This window comes from Mirounga angustirostris, unplaced genomic scaffold (assembly GCF_029215605.1).
Source record: "Mirounga angustirostris isolate CCGP_5_RB_7025 unplaced genomic scaffold, mMirAng1.0.hap1 SCAF_1, whole genome shotgun sequence".
In the NCBI taxonomy this organism is placed as follows: Eukaryota; Metazoa; Chordata; class Mammalia; order Carnivora; family Phocidae; genus Mirounga; species Mirounga angustirostris.
This window is the reverse complement of record NW_026991709.1, coordinates 120,748,170-120,773,028: the sequence shown is the minus strand read 5'-3', so window position 1 is coordinate 120,773,028 and position 24,859 is coordinate 120,748,170. Positions and strand designations below refer to the sequence as shown.

The window sequence follows — 24,859 nt, the reverse complement described above, 5'->3', positions numbered from 1 at the left end:
CCCCATCCAAGCACTTCCCTGGCTTTCCTGCTGCCAGAACATGGCATAGCTGTTGGGGAGAACAGCTTGCCAGAAGGCATGGCTGCCTGGTCACAGGGGCTTAGGCCAAGGCTGGCCCTGGTCCACATGGCCAGATTACCACTTTACTCTCTGCCCTCAATTCCATTTAGAATGCTCAGGATCAATGAATAATCGGTTCATTCAAGTCACACTGGAGTGGGCGAATACCATGTGCTACCTACCTCTCTGGGGATAAACCTGCTTTTCAAAGGTACTGCTTGCCTAGCGGTGGGATTCTAGGCCCTGCTACAGAGGGGGGGAAGGAAATGGCTTTGACCTGCAGGGCCTTCCCAGGACCCCATGAATGATCCACCATAAGTCTGTCCCTGTTGACCACTCTGCTCCTCCAGGTGCACTATTCCATTTGTGTATCCAGTAGGAAAATACAATTCTTCAGAGTAACAAACCTAATGTTCTGGAAGCACCAGGAGGCCTTGGAGGTACCGACCCCTCACTACTTAGCATCCGCTCATCTGGACCCCTGGGCTGTAGAGGGAGTAACTCTACATAATGACCAGAGTCAGCAGGGACCTTGTTCCTGCCATGGGTCAGGCCCGGCCCCAAGCACTCCATATGCACGGACTTGCTTACCCCTCATAGCGACCCAATGGAGGAGTTGCTATTTTTGTCTTTCCGTGTCATAGAAGAGAAAAACAAGGATAGAGAGGTCAAACTATGCGCCCGTGGCTACCCAGCTAAGAAGTGGAGCAGCGAGATTGGAACTCAGGCTTCCTGGCAGAGCTTGGGAGTCCTCTGCACGGGTGTCGCTCTGCCTAGGGCTGAAGGGCAGAGGGCTGTCCTGGACCGAGAGCAGCTGGTCCTACAGACCTGCAGAGACCTTTACAAGTGGCTTTCCCCGTGCTGCTGAAGGCAAAGCACAAACGGGAAGCCGTATGTGTCTTAAAATAGACTCTTGGAGAAATGAATGTATTATCCAAAGAAATGAATCTCAAAGGGCAATGAGTAGGGGATGCTATCTTAGCCAGAGAATGTTTCCAGATGAAGTAATCCCCCAAACAAGCAAATTAACAAAAAACCAAACAAAACTAAACCAAAAAATAAACAACCACCACCACAACAAAGGCTTCCCAGAGAACCACCATGCAGGCAATCACCACTTTTGCCTGTGGATAAAACCGACGGTTCTAGAAATAAAGGGAGATAGATATAAAGGGTTTCAAAGTATGGGAGTGATTCTTGTTTTTTCATTTAATGCCAGGTTTCAGAGAAGGAAGAATAGGTCTGTCAACTGTCACACACTCATTCTATTTAAAATCCATACAGATGTCTTAATGGGCTCTGTCAGGAGTGGGAGGGTCCCCCCACCGGCTGCTTCCCAAAGGCCGCAGAGAACCCCTGGTGGTGAGTGTGGAGCCCAGGCTTCGCGGGCCCCTTGTGGCCATCACTTCTTCTTGAACACTTGATGGCACACCTGGTCACCACAGGTCAGATCCTGCAAGGTCGGAGAGTGGGTGAGTGACTCGCAGGCCAGGCCTTCCTCTGCCCGCCCCCCCCCACCGCCCCGCCCCACCTCTTGGCGTCTGTGAGTTGGGGTCGGGGTGGGGAAGCTGCAATACAGAGGACACTTAGTAATTCTGGGCAAAGTGCATCTCATAGACCCAATCAGCTGGCATGCCCTGCAGGGAGCAGTAATTTGATTTTGACACTTGGATTGAGCTTGAACAACTATAAAAATGAAAGATGTAAAGAAATTACCCTCTTGGGGGGGATTTTTCCTACTCCCGTGATTAAAGCAACATCTCTTAATTTATAAAAGGCGGTGAAGCCATGAAGAAGGAAAGGATCTAGTGGGGAGAAGCGTTTGGAAGGCAAGGGCCTGGGAATATGCAGGCTGGTGGGCTGTCACTCCATGATGTGGGCTTTCTGGCCCCTGGTGATTGGAATGTTGGTTGGTGGCATCCCAGGCAATGACAGGGCAATAGGGCGTGGGCTGCAGAAGGGCTCACCCCCCCCCCCGGCCTGCCTATGCAGGCAAGATGCTGCTTTTCATCCAGACAGAGGGAGCCCCTTATCTGCCTTATCTGCACCTCATGACTCCTCGAGGGAGGAGAGAAAAATATGAGTGTGGGGATGGCCACAAAATCATTGCAGCTGACAATGAATCCATTGTCTTAGCCACAGGGACCACTGGGGATTGTACTACAATTAAAAAAATCCATCATCCAAACCAGAGCAGGTAGGGAGAACCGTCAATGGAAAACAGGGTGAATGCTTCCCATTTATCACCAGTTGACAGTGCCTCCAAAATAAAGATCTCAGGTGAGGCCAGCCTAGCTCTGAAGGGCACCACGGTGACCCGAATACTGACACTGGGGCCAATACCTGCCTGACTCCATAGGTGAAGGACTGACTGACTGAATGAAGAGCCATTTAACAAATGAGTGACTGAATGCATGAAGGAGTGAAAGATTTCTCACTATATGAATGCCAGACACATAAATTGCCTTGAAGATTGAAGACTGAAAAATTCAGCTATCTAGACACATATAATTCATTTCAGGAGATCAGCCATTGTTCCTCCTGCTCTGTTCTAATGCCAGCACCTGTGGTCTGTAAGGTGGTTCCCACGCCCACCTGCCCCTATCCATCCCACTCCCACCCCTCTTCTTCCCGACTCACATAATGGTGAGAAGGCCTGGACCCACCCTTCCCTGGCGCATCTTCATTCTGTGCCTTACCTTTCTCTTCAGCTGGTCTTTAACAGGTTCCCTGCATTTCTCCTGGGATCTCGGCTTCCTAACTCAGCATTTTGAACTCTCATTTAATTGCAGCTTTTCACAGAAACAGTCATATAGATTTCTTCCTGGGGTGCCCTGAGCCAGATGGGAATGGCTTTCTGACTATATGACCACACGCATTTGGCCGGAGCTCAGGGGAGGAGAGCAGGGCCATTTTTCTTGTCAAAGCACCTGGTGAGGTGAGCCTGCAGTTTGTGTAAGCCCTGTGGAAGGGAGCTGGGCCGACCCCGGGACTTACCAGGTGCAGCTTGTCCCCTTCAACCCACTGCCTCCAACCACGGTTCTGCTTCTCCCCCTTCTGCACGCACACGAGGACATCACCTTCCCAGGTGACCAGTGTCTGCAATGACAGGTTCCCAGGGAAATCAAATGTATGGCCTTGATTGGGACGGAACAAACCGAAGCCCGCAGCTGCAGTTCCTGCGGCCATTGCCAGGTTCCTGCCTGCCTACAGGACAGAGCCCTCAGCCTCTGCCAAGCCAAGATCTGCCAGACTCACTTTCCACATATGCCTTCCATTCCTGCCAAACCGGTTTTTTGTGGCTGGTTCTGTTCTCTTTCAAAGAATTCTAGGGGCACCAGGGTGGCTCAGTCGGTTAGGCGTCCGACTCTTGACTTCAGCTCAGGTCATGATCTCGGGGGTTGTGAGCTCAAGCCCCGCTTTGGGCTCCGCACTGAGTGGGGAGACTGCTTGAGATTCTCTTTCTTCCTCTCCCTCTGCCCCTGCCCTCGCTCATGCCCTCTCTCTCTCTCAAATAAATAAATAAATCTTAAAAAAAAAAAAAAAGGAATTCTACTCTCTCATTTTATCATATGGTGAAGATAGCATTACAAATCAGGGGGGGAAAGATGATGCATTTGACTATAAATGATGTAAAATTTCTGGAAGGGTAAAATAGCACAATGTCAACAGATGAAGAACAAACTGGGAAAAATACTTGCAACACATATCAAAGACCTGACTTCCTTATATATAAAGGGCTCCTATAAATCAAAAAGAGAAAGATCATTACCCTAATAGGAAATTTTAAAAAGGACACAGCCAACAGCTTACAAGGAAAAGAAAAAAAAAAAAAAAAAAAACAACCTAAAACCCAGCAGATGGCTTTTAAACCTAAGAAAAGATATTCAACCTTATTCATAATAGGAGAAATGCAAATTAAGGCTGTTTTTCAGATACAATTCTTCATACAGTCAAAGATCAAAGAGTCTGATAACACACTGAGTTAGAGGAAGTGTGGAGAAGCAGGCCCCTCTGTAAATGGCTGGTGGATATATAAATTGGTCTGAATCCTTTTGCAGGGCAGTTTTATATTACCTCTTGAAATATAACATTGTGTATACTCTTTGACCTAGAAATTCTGCTTCTGGGAATTTTCCCTACAGGAACCGCATGGTGAGGGCTGCCTATCGTGGGGCAATAATACAGGCAGAGAAGCTACCTGACTAGGAGGGGACCACAACAGATGGCTCCAGGGCCATCCTCATCATCCAGAAGCAGGAGGGTGGCCCTGCTTCTGGTGTTGGGCTTCCTCCGGACAGCAGTGCAGACTGGCTAGTCACACGGGGGCGGGGGGGTCGGCAGCAGAGATGCACAGCTCGTGCTGGACGGCCAGGCTGAGCTGACCAGCAAGTTGAAGAAGCCATAAACCTACTGAACCCCAAGAGGCTCAAACTCCTGGGCACGCACTTACAGATTATACATCCCCACACCCCCAACTCCTCTGGCTTCTCTTTCTCCTTTTATTTCTTCTAGCACCTGCCTCGGGACCATTTGTACCATCCCTAGGTGGTTCTCCAGGGCCACCCGCCTCTGAGCCCAGATGAGGACTGCACATGCACCTCCCGAAGGATGATGTCACTCCCATCCAGACAGTGGTTTTGCATAGGTCCTGTCCTTTTTCAGGGATGACCCTGATGCCAGCTGGTTTTCTTCCAAGTATGTGCAAACTGTATTATGCCTCTGTGAACAATATTATGCTAAGGACCAGACGTTTGCTTTTCTCTCTATCTTGTAAACCTGGTTGGTGACAAACTGACCTGTGTTTCTTTATTTACTGTCCTTGCACATTCGGGTCTATGTTTGGGGACAAATTTGTTTTCTACAGATTGTTAAGTCTACCTAGTTCTAAAATAATATTTGACCTTGACCATATTATATATTTTATGTACAATTTTATCCCTCATTTTACTCCTCAACACATCACAATGTTGTTTGTTATGGCAAAGGACTAGAAGCCTCATAAATTCCATCAGTGGGTGGCTGGTTAAATATGTGTGGTTCATCCATGCTATGCAGCCCTTAAAAGAAGGAGGCAGTCCTATACCTATGGAGGAGAGCAGTCTCCATAGTGTATGGTGAAGTTAAAAATGCAAGGAGCATGGCCATGTGCATAAAACAAGGAGGGGGGGATGGGTATGCATGCATATGTTTGCCCATATTCTCTGCAAGGAACTAAAAGAGCCCTTAATGGTGATCGTCCCTGAGGAAGAATCGAGAGGTGGAGGGCCAGGATGGGAAGGAAATTTTATTTTTACTGTTTAAATTTTCTTAAACCATCTGCATGTATTAATAGTCCCTAAATTAATTTAACAATAGAATTCTACATGTTTTCTAAAGAAAATACGTCTCCTCCTTCTTTGGGGCCATCCGAAGCCTCACATCTTTGAATGTGTTGAAGAAGCTTAATTCACAGGTTGCTCTCCTTGCTCTTCTGGGAGGGAGATGTTGTCTGGAATATTCCAGAATTCTCTCCCAAATAGATGAGAAAGGAATATTCATTTATCATTGCTCATCATCAGTCATGGGACTCAGTTCCCTCCCAAAAGGATGAGAAAGGACCCATGTCTTCTTATTTGGGCAAGGACTGTGTCTTGTAACCCCCTCTCCCCGAGCCCACATTGCCTCACACATCATTGACACCTAATACATGTTGACTGAACTAGTATCTATCTCCCCCAATAGACAATAAGCTCCATGAAAGAAGAGGCCACGTTGTTTCTGCAATACCAGACTCAGCAGAGAAGGTGCTTGGTGAGCAGTGTTGAATGACTCTGTGATTGAATTATTTTGTTGAAATGGAATCTTGAGGTAAATCCATGTGGGAGAATAAATGAGTGTATATATTCTTCATTGATGATGATTCTTTTTTTTTTTTAAAGATTTTATTTATTTATTTGAGAGAGAGAATGAGATAGAGAGAGCATGAGAAGGGGGAGGGTCAGAGGGAGAAGCAGACTCCCCGCCGAGCAGGGAGCCCGATGCGGGACTCGATCCCGGGACTCCAGGATCATGACCTGAGCCGAAGGCAGTGGCTTAACCAACTGAGCCACCCGGGCGCCCCATTGATGATGATTCTTGACAATGACAGCCAGCCCTCCTCCTTGCCTTGATTTCTATGGTCCCCCTGGAGTACACACATGACCATCAATATGGACACTGCATGGTAACTGTCCATCTACTTGTCTGCGTCCTCATGAGACTGTGAGATCTTTCAGGGCAGAAAGAGCTCTAATTCATTACTTTACCCATAGCTCCTGACCCAGGCCTCTCATGTAGTAGGGGTTTGGCAAATTCGTAGAAGGAACAAAAAAGAAAAATGTTGGTGCACGAGGGCCTGTCCTAATATTTTCTTTTAATAAATCTTAGTAGGCAGCAAGATTAAAAGTTATTCTGACCCTAAGTAAATTGGTTACCAATGAATTATGGTAATACCTACAATGTTATAGCCTTACTCCCACATAAAACAGCCAGTAAGAAGAGAGAATGGTTAAATGAACTAAAATTCCACAAGTCAATTTGCTTTCAGTTGGTGTCCCTCATCCCTGCATCAGAGGAAGTTCTGTAAGAGGCTCAATTGCCTTAAAAGATCTTGAGGTTGAGGGGATGGAGACAAGTGAGGGAAACCATTGCTTCTGAGCCAAAGGATAAAGAAGATGCACTTGCACTGAATTAGAGAAGGAAGCTGGGCCCACGCTGCAGTTTCCCTCTCTCAGTGTCCACAGTTAACATCATTAAAAACAGCCCTGTATGGGAAATTAGATAAGGTACTATCTCAGTGTTAAATTTACAGAGGTGGATAATGATACTGTGATTATGTAAGAGAATATCCTAATTCTTAGGAAACACTGAATTCCTTAGAGGTAACACATCAGATTGTTCAGAAAAAAATATGTTTATAATAGTGAGAGAGCATGTACAAAAGATAAAACAAATGGGGCAAAACGTTGACAGTAGGTAGTTCTCAGGAAAGAGTATATGGATGGTCTTTGCTATTTTCATGCAACTTTTCTGTAAATTTGAATCAGTCCCCTAAGAGGTTTTTTTTGTTTTGTTTTTAAAGGAAAACAACGGCTCTTTAAATTAAGCACATTGAAGAGCACCAAGAACATGATTAAACCTTCCCAGCACACCTGCCCTTGTGCAAGAGCAATTTTGGCAGCGCCCACCCTCCCCTCCCGCAATTCCAAGTGCGGGCCTCCCGGAGAAGCCTGCTGCCCCTGGGCTCTTGTGGACACCACGTGACATTCCTTGTTCTAACCACCGTAGTCTGTGTCTGCTTTCCCCTGCCCTGATTGTCCGCCCCAATTACTTATTGCTTTCAATGGAGATATAATTCCCATACGATAAAATTTACCTTTTTAAAATACAATTCAGTCATGTTTAGTATATTCACAAGGTTGTAAAACTGTCACCACTGTCCACATCCAGAACATTTTCATTGCCCCTCAAAGAAACCCTGACAGAGATAGTGAGAGAGAGCACGAGTGGGGAAGAGAGGGAGAAGCAGGCTCTCCGCTGAGCTCTCCGCTGAGCAGGGAGCCCAAAGTTGGCCTCGATTCCAAGACTCCAGGATCATGACCTGAGCCGAAGGCAGACACTTAACCCATTGAGCCACCCAGGTGCCCCTTGGGATTTGCCTATTCTGGGCATTTCATGTAAGTCATACAATATGTGGCCTTTGTGTCTGACTGCTCTCACTTAGCAGGATGTCTCCCAAGGTCATGCAGGGATGTATCAGTGTTCCATTCCTTTCTACGCCTGCATGCTATTCCATTACATGAGGATCAGTTATTTCTTTTTAATTTTATTCTGGGTAGCTTGTGTAATTTTGAAAAGGGCTTTAAATCCTCTTAGAAACAAATCAGAGTAGTAAGTGAAAAATATATATGACCTGCAGGAAGGAAGAAGAGGGTCCCTGGGTCCCTCAAAGTGTCGACCCCACGGTTAAAGTGGTGTCACCACCCCTGCTCTGGGATGGCATAGATCTGGGCACTCTAGGTAGGGCCCTATTGTGCCTCTGCCTCAAGCCCACCCCCCACCCCGCATCTCTCCCCTAGACTGCCGAATGGTGAGGTGCTCAGAGGGGTTCGTGAGGGTGACAGAGATGTTCAGAAGTAGAGCCCTGGAGAATAAGAGCATGAATACTATAGCAACACATGCACATACGCACACACAGACGCATGCGCACACGTGCAGACACAGATACATTTATGCCCACGTGCACACACACATATGAACATGTGTGCACATGCACACGGACACACAGCTTTGTGCACCTTCAGGCATGCCACCACATGCGGGCCGCAGAAATTAACCAGAGAGATAGACTCACTTGCTCCCTGTGGTCCCTTTCCAGCTGAAGGGTTCCAGTCGGACTACAGCAAGTAGGTAGTCCCGAGGGCATCTGGTCTGGGTTGTGATGCTCATGGGAACAGCCTTTTGCTGGAGACTGGGCAAATTCTGTCCTGGGGACTTCTCAGGCCCCACCAGTCTCGTGTGTGTGTGTGTGTGTATAAGCCCCAACTTTTTGTTGTGGGCAAAGCAGAGATAAGAAGTGGGAAGTGGGATTCTCTTTCTCTCTGCAGCACCATGAGCTGACCCCGGGGAAAGGCGAAGAGGCACAACAGTAGGTGTTGAGAAGCAGAATACTCTAATGGTCAGGGTTGGAAGGATGTAACTTATCTTAGGAAGAGTGAGTTCTTTACTATTAAAGGTGATGAAAGAAGAAGTCAGAGAGTACAGGAGTGCTTTTCCACAGCCCACATCCAGAATGGAAAGGAGAGGAAAATGAATCATTGTGAACAGATTAGGCTAGAACAGCAGAGTGATGCAAAAATTCAGTGACAAATTTCCCATCCGTTCTGGTGTCTGAGGAATTGGCCTTCCAGCCACACAGTTCAGAGAAGCCTTGTCGATTCATCAACCCCTCAGGGAGGGGATTCTACAAGGGGCTGTTCCAGAGCCTGGAAGCTTCGGCCCTTATGCCAAGACTGCTCTGATGGAAGCATTTCCAAAGTGCTTTTCATTTCCCACTTTTCTTTAGCAAGGAGCACTAAATATAATTCAACCTTGCCTTGATGGCTGAGATTATCAATGTTGCAGGACAATTTGATGGAGAAATAAAATGTGTCTTGCTCTCTTGGCTTTAGAGTCATCGCCAAAGAATGACGACAGCTTTTTCTCCCCACCCCAGGAGAGCAGCCAGAGCTCATGTCCCTTGCTTTGGGGGAGAGTTGAGACCTCTGACTTTGAAAGAGCTCCTGGAAGCACCAGAGAAGAGTGGGACTCTGGAGAGAGTGGGGCTCATGGTGAAAGGGGAAAGGCGGGGTGGAGGATTCAGCTTCCTTGTGGCACTCTGATGGGCTGGCCCACTGCTGGGGTGAGGGCACAGATACCTGCGGATGAGATACTCACTTTGGGAGCCAAGGCAGAGGTCCTGGTGGCTGCATTGGCATGGAGGGAGCGGGTACTATAAATATGCAAGCTGCCCACCCTTGTATAAACTGCATGGACCTGGACAGTGAGTGGTCAGTGGCAACCATGGTAAATGACAAACTGGAAGTCCTTCCAAGTTTCCTGGGCTGTATAATCCATGCGGTTCTTGCATGATGCTAAGATTGGAACTGGGTGGGTGGGGGTGGATGCCTGGGTGGCTCACTCAGTTAAGCATCTGCCTTTGGCTCAGGTCATGATCCTGGGGTCCTGGGATCCAGCCCTGTGTTGGGCTCCTACTCAGTGGGGAGTCTGCTTCTCCCTCTCTCTCTGCCCCTCCTCCCATTCGTGCTGGTGCTCTCTCTCTCTCTCTCACTCACATGCACTCTCAAATAAATAAATAAAATCTTAAAAAAAAGATTGGAATGGATGAATCCTTAAATATGACTGAGATTGCATTTACCCCTGTTCCTGTTTGCGGGGACTGACCAGGTATAATTGGATTTGGATAACCAAAGACAGGTGCACTGAGTGTGAGTGTGAGCACTGCAGCAACTAGACACTGGGCTGTGATACCACATGGTGACGCAAAAGGTGAGGGGGGCCTGCTGTTACCCTGTCTCCCCCTGCCCCCTGCCCCCTGCCCCCAACCCCACTTCTCCCTGCTGCTGTCATTCTCTGCCTTATTTACAAACAGCTCCTCTGGGTGAGGGCCCGCTTCTCTTGCAGAGTCCAGTTCTCGGGCCTCGAGATAACTCCCCACTTGTGCACTCAGAGTTGTCTGCTCACTTTCAGGGTCCTACCTATATCTAAGCAGGCCAGAAGTCTGGACTTCCGGTGGATGGAGATTTCCTTGATTATGTCCTGTGAGTTTGAGGTGATGCTGGGACAGAAACCATCAACATGCTAGAGATTTCTCTAAGTAACTAGCACTGGGTAAACCTTGACTTCTTTAGTCTACTGACTTTTTCTGATCAGCACTGCATTTCTCTTTAAAAAATCCAAAATTGAGGTATTTCATATAAAAACGTATGAATTCTCAACATCTCTTGAAAAGAAAAAAAGCAACCTAGCCATATGAGGCCCCTGTGCTCCACGGCAATGCTTGGCTGGTGCTGAGTAGGGCTGCCCTGGGATGAAGAGCTGTGCTACCCAGCTTGCAAAATCACTGTCACTCCCTACGATATTGCCCTTGCCCATCAGGCCCACATTGGCATAGGAGCTGGCCTCCTACCCCAGGTCCTGGACAGGTTGGCAGTCCTCTATCTCTCCTTCACTTATAAGCTCAGTGTAGAAGCCAGCTTGCTTCTCCCTGCTGAGCTTCCGATACTTGCTTATTGTTAGCATCAAGTCACTCTGGTCCCCTCTCCTGATCCCTCCCTGGTTGTTTGTCATATTTTCATTGTGAAGCCAGATGGCCGGCTTCTGCGCACAGAGTATATGAGTAGAAATGCCAGGCCAGGTCCTCACCTTAACAGTCCGGTTATCCAGGCCCTTCGTGTACTCCTCAAACTCCACTCCAACAGTGAAATCCAGCTCATAGTTGCGGAACGTGCTGTTGGTTTTTGTCTTGAAGTTATCGCCATCTTGATTAATAATCTTTGTCTGAGTCAGATGGATTGCGATCTTGCGGGTGGCAAAATCAATATCTGTTGGCAAAGGGAGTCGTGGAGGTTATGATGTGCTCAGCCAGACTCATTCATTTCTTTAACAAGGCCAAACATCCAGGACCAGATACTCAGACCATGGGCAGCCCACGTTTCCTTGCTCAGATGGGAAACAAGAATTGTCTTACACATGGCCAGTTTGGGCATCTCAGTCAATCGTCTGGAAACCTAGGGTCTCTCAGTGCCTCCTCGGAAGCCTAATGGGAGGGGGAGGTAGCAGGCAGGGCTCACCCCTGAGCTGCAACTCCCAGTAGGCATGTGAATTCATACACACACGTACACACATGCATATGCAGGTATGTGCCCACACACACACCCCTCCCCCACAGAAGCTCCATTCTATTTGACATATTGGATTTCTTCCTAGGAGTTTGCTGAATGAAAGATCTCATGGTTTAAAAGGAAAAAGACTGCTTAAAAATAACCAGTCTAGATCATGGGTAAAAATGGGCCTTTTGTTAATGTCCATGGTAGGTAAGGATACATACAAACCTCCATTTTTAAAGCAGATTGGGGTGTACTTAGCTAGGCTGTTCTGCCTCAGTCATGGGCCCCCAGGACAACGTTAAGCATATTTCAGACACTTAATAAATACTTGTGCAGAGATTTCTTTTGTTGCTTTTAAGGAAAAGATGAATGATTGTTCATATTTTTATTATTGTGAAAAGTTTAAAACAAACCAAAGTAGAAAGGAGAGTACAAGGAACTCCACATATCCATTACCCAGATTCAACCATTATCAAGATTTTGCCACATGTACTCCATTTACATCTTTTCTTTGCCTTGATTGTTTTCCCATCAAATTCTATAGCAGTTTTTTTTATCCCCGGCTTTACTAAGATACATTTAACAAATAACATTGCATCGCATTGTATCGTCTTAAGTGGTACGATGTGATGATTAGATACACATATATGTTGCAAAATGTTGACCAACAATAAGGCAGTTCTTGGGGCGCCTGGGTGGCTTAGTTGGTTAAGCGGCTGCCTTCGGCTCAGGTCATGATTCCGGGGTCCTGGGATCGAGCCCCGCATCGGGCTCCCTGCTCAGCGGAGAGCCTGCTTCTCCTTCTCTCTCTGCCTGCAGCTCTGCCTACTTGTGCTCTCTTTCTATCTCTCTGTCAAATAAATAGACAAAATCTTTAAAAACAAACAAACAAACAAAAAACAAAAAAACAAAAAAACCCCCAATGAGGCAGGTTCTTTTTAAAGTTTCGTATGTATCAGAATTTCCAAGACAACTTGTGCAGAGATCTTTGGGCCCCAGTTCCATAGATTCTGTAGGTCTCGGGGCAAGCTGTGAATCTGCATTTCTAATAAACTCCAAGGTGATGTTCGTATTATCGGTCATTGATCACACTTCAAGCAGTATTGCTATGACAGACTGACAATTGATACATTGGCAGTATTTGTTTTCACATATATTTTTGATTGAAACAAATGGCAATGGGTGTTTGAACATTAAGTCTCACCAGAGAGCCTTCCAGTTATCTTTATATCTTTATTTTAAAATAGGGAGGAAGTTATTAGGAAGTATTTTTAAGGAAAACGTATTCATTTCTCAGAGACTATTAGTAAACAAAAGGGAGTGTGTCCGTCAGTGGGGTGTTTCATTTACTAAGCTTTGAATTTTACAGTATGAAGTTAGGTGTGGAGCCAAACTTCTTGCTAACCTCTCTTTGTGTATAAAATGTCACCCAAGCCAAAATGTCACTGTCCCGTGGCATAGATTTAGAAACAGAGGATAATTCTGGAACTTGCTATAAACATCATTAAGCTCTTAGTATCTAGCCAAAATCATATTGGATCCCCTTTATGTCTGTGAATTCTCCAGATATTTTTGGATGCCAGTCTAAATCTTTAACTTTTTTTTTCAGAAACTCCACCTGGAAGTTTTTAAAAATACTGACATTGGTTCTATCATAACCCAAAGATAATAATGACCTCAAGTGTAGGGGCGCCTGGGTGGCTCAGTTGGTTAAGCGACTGCCTTCGGTTCAGGTCATGATCCTCGAGTCCCGGGATCGAGTCCCGCATCGGGCTCCCTGCTCAGCAAGAGTACCACATCAGCAAGGAGCCTGCTTCTCCCTCTAACCCTCCCCTCTCTCATGTACTCTCTCTCTCTCATTCTCGCTCTCTCAAATAAATAAATAAATAAATCTTTAAAAAAAAATAATGACCTCAAGTGTAAGAACAATTCAAATTCATTGAGTGTTCTTTCTCTGAGAATCGCAGCCCCTGGTAGGTCAGTAATTAAACTTCACACTGTATGCTTTCTGGTGGGGGATAAATACTGTTGTGTCCATGAGGAAGACCAGCAGTTACCAACCGTTTAGGAAGTTCCTGGCAATATGGAGAATTAACACCTCTGCTGGCCTACCACCACCCTTTCTGCTGCCCTTCCATGGTAGCCAGGCATCACTCCCCTCATCCTCTCTTCCCATTCCTTTGTGACTCATCTCCTTCTGGATCTCTTTAATTACTAACACTCTTCTCCTCCTAAAGCGCCAAGAAGATACTAAAGCTGGCTGGTTGGACCTCAGTGTGGGTCAGCAGTTTGACTGCAGCTAGGAACCCACAAGAGTACCACATCTGCATGGGGAAGGTCCCTGTCTGAGCTTTTGGACCTGAGATTGTATAGTCAGCCTTTATCATAAAGGGAATAATTTCAAATAACATCAGGCGGCCCAGAAGGTAAAGGGATTACATACCTGTATCCTAAGTTGAAAAGAAAAACAGGTTCAAGTTGGCATGAGCTAGTGCTTGAATGCTAGCGTCTTGCTCCAATATTATTCACGACTATTGGTTGAGAACATTGCATGTTTAAGAATTCACCAATGGGTCCTAAAGCTGGCTGTCCATCAGGATCATGTAGGAAGATGTAAAAACTACAGATTTCTGGGTCTTACCCTAGACCCAGAATCTCTGGATGGTTTTAGATCTTGGATTTCATCATAAGGGGCTGTATGGAGAGACTTGTACGGTTTAGAGGAAATTTGAAAGCCATGACTTAAGCACCTACTCCTCAAGCCATAGGTGATGACATGGAGGCCCAGAGAGGTTAAGTGACTTGTCTAAGCATACACAACTGAAAAAGCCATCACACGATTTGGTAATTGGATGGATATGTGTGGAGGGATCAGGTTGGGAGGAGAAAATAGTAGTTTTGAGCTTGGGAGTCAAGGTGCGATCCAGAAGCATCGGAGAGAGAATTAATCTTATGGGGAACATAGGAGCTGAATTTTAGGTCAGATGATCTGGAGGCTACTCTGTGTGGACCCTTGGTAATATTTGGGGTGGTAATTAAGACACTCCTTGGAACCAACCAATGGGGCCCTAGGGTGGAACCACCCTTGGGAAACCTCACCCAACAAACCCATGAGATAAGTATTGTATTATCTCCATTTTACCAATGAGGAAACTGGCTCAGGGAAGCTGTGTCACTCTCCCTGGGTTGTATAGCGAGGAAGTGATTGAGATGGAATTTGACCTCAGAATGGCCTGTCTCTGGGGCCAGCACAGTGCTCCACAAGCTCTGGGCCAGCCCGTCTTGTCAGAAGGTCAGACCACCAGTCTGTGCACTTTCTGTGGCTGCCCAAATACCAGTAACTTCTGAGTGACTCTTCTTTACAATTCCCCTGGAGCTGCAGGGACTTCTGGATCCAACTAGAGGACACCTCCCTGTTTGGGGCAGTTTATGTTTCCCAGAGCTCTAATGTACTGTCTTTACCACACAGCAGTCGTTTTCTGGGCTCAGGGTCCTCTACAAAGTCTGGGCTGGATCAATCACACTCTAACCCCTGGCCTTTTTCTGATAGCTCATTTAGCTTCTGCTTCGTGGCTTAGGGAGTTGTACCCAGGTCAGCCAAGCCACACAGCCTGCAATGAGGCCACAGGACGTGGAATTAGATAAAAGCTCTCTCTGCTGCCCTTTGTGCGTGAACACTTCTAGGCTAGCATTCACAGAGGCTGGGGTACCCCACTGCATTTGCCATGGTGCTCAGCTTCATTGGTCATTGGGTGGTCCAAAAAATGTGGCTCATAATCAACTACATTTGGGAAATGAGGAGGTAAAACCAAGAGAAGCTGGTTTCTACACTGAAGAACTTCACAGAGCCTTCAATCTAGGAAAGATGCTTTGCAACCCCAACAGTGGGGATATAGGATATGGACTTTCCCAGTCTTGTGTGGCTGTAGACCCACCCTGTGGTGGTACATCCCACCTGGTTGGTCTGGTGTTCCATAGAACATGATACAGAAAGAGCTGACAAAACCCTCCAGCTTTCTCTCAGTCACCTGGGCCCTGCAATTATGGAATTATCTCCTGTTTCATTTTCTCCCTTCAAGGTAACTGCTGGCCTGTTTGGAAGGGAAAAGAGTAAACAGGACTAAGTGGTCAAGTATCTCTGTCTTAGAAATTAATCCTCCCTTAAAATTGCTAAAAGCCACTGAAGAGTCTTCCATATCTAGTCAGTATAAGCACATGCTTGTGGCAGGCAGAGGGCTAACATGTCACACCCCAACTCCTATTTCTCTCCTTCTGCCCCAGAAACACAGTCTAGCGAGTCAGGTGACTCCTGTGTGTCCAGCTTCACTCCCACTGCTGGACCCTTGAGTCCAGATCTACAAACAGCTGAGAGCAGTGGCCATAAGTAGAGCTATTATGAACTGCATCAGGTTGCTTTGAGCATTAAATATGATCGAGTTTGTGAAGAGTTCTGCCCAGTGGCTGGCGGCTTGTGGTAATGGTCCCATGAATGGTAGCTGCTGCCATCATCGTAATCATCTTTATGAAGCCCCTTGATCTCACAGGTTGCTGTGCTCTGCTTACTTCGCATTTTCCCATATATGCCCTGTGTGTTCGCCCCCTAAATCCCTGCCACTCTCCTTGCAGCTCTCCAAATCTCACAAGACCCAGCCCCAGCCTTGCCTTCTCCAGCCGGTTCTGCTCTTTCCTGCCTCCTTCCGCACCTGCTCTTCAGACCACACAGCTTTACCCCCAGAAGACACGGCCTGATAGTTTCTTCTGACTTTTTCATGGGGGTGATTGTTCTTTCCTCCAAAATCTAACCTATATGAGGACAACGCTCTCTTCTTGCTCTGTGTCCCCAGGGTTGGGCACAGAGTAGGTGCTCAAGAAACACTTCTGGATTGGTTAATGGCCACCATAGTTTAGGACAGTGGTTCTCACAGTGAGGTCTCTGGGCCAGCAGCACCACAGCACCTGGGAACCTCTTAGAAATGTAAATTCTGTATTCTTGGCTGGATGTTCTTCTCATTTAGTACCCTAAATATGTCTTGCCAGCCCTTTCTGGCTTGCCAGGTCTCTGTGGATAGGGCTGATGTTATTCTGATGTTCCTCCCTCCATATGTAAGAAATCTCTTCCCCCTAGCTGCTCTCAGGATAGCTTCCTTGGCTCTAAAATTTCCAAGTTTCACTATTATATGCCGGGGTGTTGGTCTATTTTTATTAATTTTGGGAGGGGCCTTCTCTGCCTCTTGGACACAAATGCTGTTTCCTTCCCCAGATTAGGGAAGTTCTCAGCTATGATTTGCTCAAATATACCTTCTAGTCCTCTCTCTCTCTCTCCACCCCCTCAGGGGTCCCAGTAATTCTAACATTGGAACGTTTTATGGCATCATTGATCTCTCTAAGTCTGTTCTCATGGGCTTCTAGCTGCCTATTCCTATCCTCCTCAGCTTCCTTCCTTCCTTTTTTTTTTTTTTTTAAAGATTTTATTTATTTATTTGACAGAGAGAGACACAGCGAGAGAGGGAACACAAGCAGGGGGAGTGGGAGAGGGAGAAGCAGGCTTCCTGCAGAGCGGAGAGCCCAACGCGGGGCTCGATCCCAGGACCCCGGGATCATGACCTGAGCCGAAGGCAGACGCTTAATGACTGAGCCACCCAGGCGCCCCTAGCTTCCTTCCTTTCTATCAGTTTATCTTCTAGATCACTAATTCATTCTTCTGTCTCATTTACCCTGGCTTAGAATATCTGGTTTAGACTGCAGTCATTCATAGCATTTTTATGTTCAGCCTGATTAGATCTCATTTCTGCCCTTAGAGATTCTATATTGTTGCTAATGCTTTTCTCAAGCCTAGCTATTGACTTCATAATTGCTACCCTGAAGTCTATCTCTGACATCTTGCTTATATCCATATCCATTAGATCTGTGGCAGAGGACATTGTCTCTGGTTCTTTTCTTTGTTGGGAGTTTCTCCTCCTAGTCATTCTGTTGAGGTATGGTTGAGGGAATGTACAGAGTCCAAAATATCAACCACGACCCAAGCAAAACGCACCTACAAAAAAATCTGAAGTGGTCAAAAGCTACCACAGATATGCCACCAAGCCAAGATGATCCAAAACAATAAAGAAGAAAGAAAAAAGAAAAGAGAAAAAAAAAGATGAGGGATGGGGAGAGAGATTATAATCTCTCAGGGTGGACAAAGCAGGGTGATCTGTCTATTCCTGCTTGATTTTTGGTCTGCGTGTTAGAAGACACTATATTCCAGGGCACCTGGGTGGCTCAGTCGTTGAGTGCCTGCCTTTGGCTCAGGTCATGATCCCAGGGTCCTGGGATCAAGCCCCAAATGGGGCTCCCTGCTCTGCGGGGGGCCTGCTTCTCCCTCTCCCACTCCCCCTGCTTGTGTTCCCTCTCTCGCTGTGTCTCTCTCTGTCAAATAAATAAATAAATTCTTTAAAAGAAAAGACACTGGGCGCCTGGGTGGCTCAGTTGGTTAAGCGACTGCCTTCAGCTCAGGTCATGATCCTGGAGTCCCTGGATTGAGTCCCGCATCAGGCTCCCTGCTCGGCAGGGAGTCTGCTTCTCCCTCTGACCCTCCCGACCCTCCCCCCTCTCATGCTCTCTCTCAGATAAATAAATAAAATCTTAAAAAAAAATTTTAAAAAATATAAATAAATAAATAAATAAAAGACACTATATCCCAAAATTGCAAAGAAATCAGAACTTACATATATATCAAGATAAAATTGAATTGAGTGAAAAACAGGCTGGTATGGGGCATAAATCTGTAAAACATATATGTGAAAAAGAAAATAAAAGTTAAGAAGCAACTTAAAAACATAGGTTGGGAAATGAATAAAGATGTGGTTCATATATACAATATATTGTATTGTAGAAATATTACTCAGCCATCAGAAAGGATGAATACCCACCCTTTGCATCAACATGGATGGAACTGGAGGGGATTATGCTAAGTGAAATAAGTCAAGCGGAGAAAGACAATTATCATATGGTTTCACTCATATGTGGAACATAAGGAATAGTGTGGAGGACCACAGAGGAAGGGAGGGAAAACTGAATGGGAAGAAATCAGAGAGGGAGACAAATCATGAAAGACTCTGGACTCTGGGAAACAAACTGAGGGTTACAGAAGGAAGGGGGTTGGGGGAATGGGGTAACAGGGTGATGGGTATTAAGGAGGGCACGTGTGGTGACGAGCACTGGGTGTTACATGTAATTAATGAATTGTTGAACGCTACATCAAAAACTAATGATGTATTACATGTTGGCTGATTGAACATTAAAAAAGAGTTAAAAATAGGGCTACCCTAAAAAATAAATATGGGAAAAATAAAATAAGATGAAATCAGAGAAGGAGACAAACCATAAGAGACTCTTAGTCATAGGAAACAAACTGAGGGTTGCTGGAGGGGAAGTGGGTGGGGCGATGGGGTAACTGAGTGATGGGCATTAGGAGGGCATGTAAAACAAAACAAAACAAAACAAAACAAAACAAACAAAACAAAAAGTAAATTCTGGGTCTTACCCTAGACCTGGGGGTTGGGCCCTGCTTATTTTAACAAGCCTTGCAAGTGATTCTGTGCATGCTAAAGTTTAGAACCACTGGTATAACAGAGTGAGAGTCAGATCCAGGTATAAATCCTGCCCCAGATTTCCCAGCTATGTGACTTCAGGGAAGTCACTTTCCCTTTCTGTGCCTTCTAAGCTTTCTCACAGTAAAATGGGGAAAGAATGCTCATCTCATAGTGTTATTTATGTAAGGATTCAGTTAAAATGATGGTAAAATGCTTTACAAAGTACCAATGAGCTTGTGGGTATTCTGTGCACTTTGGCCTCCACCCCTTGGCCTTTCCTGTTTAGGTGAAACAGTGGCCAGATCGGCATTCAGTCCAGAGTGAAATATTTGGTTCATATTTATGCATCGCAAGGGCTCTGGACTCCAAAGGAACAGTCAGAATGGTGGCTGATCTACTTCCTCACTAGCATAGCCCTGGCTTTTTATCCAGCCTGGCCAAACATTTCTCTGCACGGACCAGCTTCCTTGCTGCAAAATTTGGCCAGTGGGTAGAAACAACTTTAGCTCCCACTCCTGAGGTCCATGCTGTTTTAAACCATGGTGCCGGAACTGTAGTTAGGAGATGATAAAGAAAACCACAGGCCAGGTGTTAACCAGGTGAAATGAGGGGGAGGGCTCCAGGCAAAACAACGAAGGGAGAACTGGGGATTACAGAAAAATTTAGAACGGCAGCTTTCCTCAGAGAGCATGTGGAAATCAAGGCCCAGAGAATTTAAGTGGTGGGTTCAGAGTTACTCAGCTGGGACAGAGCTCCTGACAGCTTGCCCACAAATAAATTCTGTTTATCACTCACAACTAAGGCTCCCCAAACAAAAATTATTGCCTAATATGTCCCTGGTTGCCTAGAAAGGTAGATCACAGCTAAAAATGCCTATTGCTGAGAGAACTGGTTCGTCCTGGCCACACCACCCCCAGTCAATCTTTCTGACCAGCGCCAGGGGAATCTTATTAGGGACTCTATGCAAATGGAATCAAGTATTGCTGCTTCTCTGGATTGAAAAATGGCTCGGCGTCTTCGCCACCCTTTAGCATTTGCACAGGCTAGTTAATCATGTCACCTCTGCTCCACCCCAGGGTAGGAGCCAAGTGTTCTGTTGGTGGATTCGTGATATTTCTAATCAAAAGGAAAGGTTTAACTGCCGCTGTAGAATAAACACACACACACACACACACACACAGATTACAAAAACACTTCCTCTTTGTACTTTGCAGCGAAAATTATTTTCCTGATATGATATTTTAACACCAGGGTTAGCGAGTATGTTTTATCTGCTTTTCTGGATTAAAGGTATCTTCGAGCCTGATTTATAGCCAGGTGAAATAAATTTCTATCTCAGAGGAAAAGGTCCAAAGGCAAGCTATTTCTGAATAATATATGTGGCTTGTAGCTGCTGCAGAAGAAAACAATAATACTGAAGTGACTTCATTAAAGCATACTTTCCATAACTACATTTTGAACAATGTAAGTCATAAAGTTGAAATATGAGTATGCTACTCACCATTAAAATGCTTTGTAATATGCTTGTGAAAAAAGCTAAAGTCGCGGGTTAAAAGGGCAGGCACTCTTTGTAAATTAAAGAGAGAGATGCACACATATACATCATGTGAAATCTGAGATCTATTTCAAGCACGGCTTTGATGGGCTTCAAACCTGGACTCCTTAATTCTCAGATCATCAGCACTCTTGGGCAACTGTGAGAAGCAGAGTGCAAGACCAATCTTCTCTGCATCTTTTCCTCCAGATAACACATTTAGAGAGAAATTAGACTGACCCCCCCTGCCTGCCTCCTCCTGTCTCTCATGGGCATCTCCAAATTTCCTAGCCAGTGGAGGCAGACTGGAGACCCTGGGGTGCCTCCCTGCTCCCTCTGCATGATTTTCGCTCCCCACTCATACTCTAGGACTCACTGCTGGGATGGGGGCAGGGGGAGGTGGGGCCAATACAAGCTAGGAGAGAAGGGGCTCTCTCTCTCCTAGGGGAAGTGGCTAGGAAGGGGCTGAACTTATCTTCACTGGGGCTTTTCTACCTGCCACACTCCCAGTACTTTCCCTGTTTAAAAGTCCAATCAGGGACGCCTGGGTGGCTCAGTGGGTTAAGCATCTGCTTTAGGCTCAGGTCATGATCCCAGGGTCCTGGGATCGAGTCCCACGTTGGGCTCTCTGCTCAGCGGGGAGCCTGCTTCTCCCTCTGCCTGCCGCTCCCCCAGCTTGTGTTCCCTCTCTCTGACAAATAAATAAATAAAATCTTAAAAAAAAAAAAAGTCCAACCAGATACCATGTGGTTCAAGTAAAGACTTTGGCAATGTGTATAACTTCTTTGACCTGCAGGCACTAGCAGAAATCCAAATTTTGTGAATATAACTCCTTGGGTCATCAGACATTTTTTCTTTCTCTCTCCCTCTCCTTCATTTGCTAACTAATTTCCACCCAGGCACTCTGATTGACTCTTGCAATGTTTCTGAGGGTCCTGACTGTCTATCATCCCGACACAACTTGCTCAGAATGAAGCTCCTTCTCCCCTACCCCCATGCTTAGTACCTGCTCCTAGAACAGTGCTGTGGAAAGAGCTTGGGTGGTAGAAGCAGGCAGACCGGGTGTCTGTCTGAGCAACATTATTTCCCAGCCACAGGTGACCCCGGGGAGGTCCTTTCACTTCTCTGGGCTTCCGATTCCTCATCCTGAGAAATGGAAAACATCCCTTCCATCTTAATCCCTGACTATGCCCTGAGCTCTAGATCTTGTATCAACATGCCACTTTTAATACTCCACCGGGATGTGTAATGGGCATCTGAAATCAAAACATGCAAAACAGAAGTCTTAGTGCATTCCACCCCACCCAGCACCTCTCTCCAAACTCACTCTTCCCCATATCTTCCCTATTTCAGCCTATGGGATCACCGTCTTCCCAGTTGTTTAGCCCTAAACCTGGGGCTGTCTTCATTTCCTCCATATCCTCTGGTTTCATATTCTTCTGCAAGCCCTGTTGGCTTTATCTCCAAAATACTTGTTGAACCTGTACTCTCTTCTCCAGGTCCCTGGGCACTACCAGCCCAAGCCACCACCACTTCTTGCCTGAACAACACAACAGCCTCCTAGGATGGGCCTCCCTGCTTCTAGTCTTGCCTTCCAATGATTCATTCTCTACACTGTAGCCGTAGTTATCCTTAAAGAACATAAATAAGCTAGATTGTCTTCCATCATAAATGGCTGACTTTCCCCTTGTTTACCACTTCCAACACACCAGCCTTTGTGTTTCTTGAACACACCCAGAACTTTTGCATTTGCTGTCTCCTGTACCTGTGACTCCACTTCTTGACATTCAAGCCTTGGTTCGCTTGTCACCTCCTCAAACAGCCTTCTCTGACCACCCAACGCTCTTCACTCAAGAGGCCCTTTTTCTTTTCTTTAAAGCACTTACCACTATCTTAAACTATTTACTTTCTCTCGCTGCCACCTGCATGTACACTCCAAGAGGACAAGGGACTTGTCACGTCGTTGACCACCATGTTGCCAGTGCCTAGAACAGTTCTTGGCATGTCAGAGGTGCTCAACGCGTGTGTTGAAATTGAATAAATTAAATGAAATAATGTATATAAAGTTCTGGCAAGATGCTTACCATGGCTTGATAACGCTTATCGTGGCATGTGCTCACCTCTGAAGCTGGACTGTGGCTCTTAAACAGTCAGGACAGGATTTGGAACATTGTGGGTATTCAGGAAACCTTTCCTGGCAGAGACCATTCAGGGGGGAGCTGGCTGACTTCAGCCTCTAAGCCTACCTCCTTTCTGGTAGAATTTTCCAGAGACCCACTAGGACTTTTTGCAGCGGCCTCTGCTCTTTTAAATCTGTGCACGTTCATTTAAATGAAAAGATGTTCTTCATAGAAAATGGCCCCCCACCTTCTTCTCTAAATAAAGAAAAGAATTGGATCTTCCCTAATATTTACAATTTGTGGACTAAAGAATTCCTAGATTTCTAAATTGAACATTAACTGAGCAGTTTTAGGACACACACCTTCCATTATATGTCCACATCTTCACTGATTAAAGTTACATGATGGTGTTTCATTTTCTAGGTTCCTTCCCTGCCCTGTCCCCACCCAGTCACCAAATCTAGTCTATTTTCCACTCCAGACTTCACCCTGTCCACCTTCTTGGCACTGCTCTTACCATCTTCCCAGGGCCATCGCAACAAGCTCTTCACTTCTCTGACAGTCCCTGCAGATCTATTCACCCCTGGCTGTCAGAGTGAGCATTGGTGGCTTCTCTCTCCTCTGCAGACCCTTCCTCTCCTTGTAGGGTTAAGTCCACACGTGGTGGCACACCACTTTCAAGATCTGACCTGTCACCTTTCTGACTCTCTTTCATCTCCTCCTTGCACTTCACTTCCTGGCAATACAACTTGTTCTGTTCACTCTGCCCAACACCACATTCTTACTGGCCTGGCCTTTGCACATGCCTGCAGAGTCATGCCTGACTCCACTTCTGTGTGGAGCAATTCCCTCTATCCTTCAAAACCCCACTGAGCACTTAGGAAGCCTTCAGTGACCTGTGTACAGTAGCCCCCTCCACCACCCCACACCTACATCTTGTTCCTGTTGTTCTATTGCTATGGACCCAAGGGATGGAATCACCCACTGTCCTATGGGTAACAGATTGCATTTACTTAAAAGGCTGCAACAATACTTCTCATCCTACCTGCTATTTGAACCATGTGACTTTGACATTCCTCTCACTGAGAGATGGGGTCTCTGTACCCTTCCCTTGAATGTAGGTGAGCTCATGACTCCTTCAACCCAATAGAATACACTGGAAGTGATGCTGTATGATTTCTGAGCCTGGGTCATAAAAGGCCATTCAGCTTCTGCCTCCTCTCTCTTTGGACACAGCAAGCATGCTGTGAGGAAACCCAGGCCAGAAAATTCCTATCTGGCAGATGACGAAACTGGTTCTAGAAGGTTAAAAAATTGGTCAAGGTTAGAGAGCAAGCCTTAACTGGGCTGCCCCTCTGGTTTGGTTTCCTCACCTGTATGATCTTGTTCAAAATTATACTTCTGAGCTAAGCTCCAGACCATCTTTCCATGTATAGAATCAGTTTTCCATTCTATTGTCCACTCGGGGTGCTAAACTACTCAGCACAGCAGGACTGGGGCTCTGGTAGGAGGATTTGTGCCTTTACTATTATTCCCAACTTACAGATGAGGAATCTGAGCTTCAGAGAATTTGTATGATTTACCTATTATTACATAGCTAGCAAATAAGGAGCAAGGCTTGCACACAGATCTGTTGAACTCCATAGTGGCACTGTCTGGAGGGCTCGACCACAGTTCTCCCAAAGTTCCCCTCCTTCCCTCACCCCTCATCTCCCCCTTACCTAGGGCCTTCATGTAGCCTTCAAAGTTGTCATTACTCTCCATCTCCCAGGTTCCATTCTGGTCCCTCGTCATGGTGATAGCCTCTGGTTCAGTGTGGGTGAGTGTTGAATGTCAAGGAGGCTGCGGGGAGAACATGTTGAAATGAGCTACTTTTATAGTACAGTGGACCAGGTTTATGGCTTTGAGATAACAGTTTCAAAGGTTATAAGCCCAACCCCCAAAAAACTTTCCTTTGCAAAGTTCAGCAGGACTATGAGCAACCCGCACTCAAAGTCCAACATGGCCAGCATGGGTGTCCCAGTGATCTCTTCCACATGCAGGGCCTCAGAGCCGCAACTTTTTGGCTGGCTGGGTTCCCACAGAGCCCTTGGCCCCACAGTGAACACTCTGTCCTGCACTTGAGGAAAATCAATACCTAGTGCTCACCCCACACTGGGCAGA

General features: G+C 46.1%; 1 protein-coding gene across 1 annotated transcript; it reads right to left on the bottom strand.

Annotated features, from left to right (window-relative positions):
- Positions 1-1,228: 1,228 nt before the first annotated feature.
- RBP2 (retinol binding protein 2) lies at positions 1,229-24,606 on the bottom strand. Its single transcript, XM_045863716.3, has 4 exons — positions 24,418-24,606; positions 11,005-11,183; positions 3,058-3,159; positions 1,229-1,513 (listed from the first exon to the last, which is right to left on the bottom strand). The coding sequence occupies exons 1-4, from the start codon at positions 24,488-24,490 to the stop codon at positions 1,463-1,465; spliced, it is 405 nt and encodes a 134-aa protein (XP_045719672.1). The 5' UTR covers positions 24,491-24,606; the 3' UTR covers positions 1,229-1,462.
- Positions 24,607-24,859: the final 253 nt, after the last annotated feature.

Bases quoted from the DNA above. Each gene is read 5' to 3' on its own strand.
- RBP2 (XM_045863716.3), bottom strand. From the start codon at position 24,490: ATGACGAGGGACCAGAATGGAACCTGGGAGATGGAGAGTAATGACAAC. The intron at 11,184-24,417 runs GTAAGGGGGAGA...CTTTGCCAACAG, and splicing joins AGGCTACATGAAGGCCCTAG to ATATTGATTTTGCCACCCGC. The intron at 1,514-3,057 runs GTAAGTCCCGGG...CCGACCTTGCAG, and splicing joins AAGGGGACAAGCTGCACCTG to GATCTGACCTGTGGTGACCA.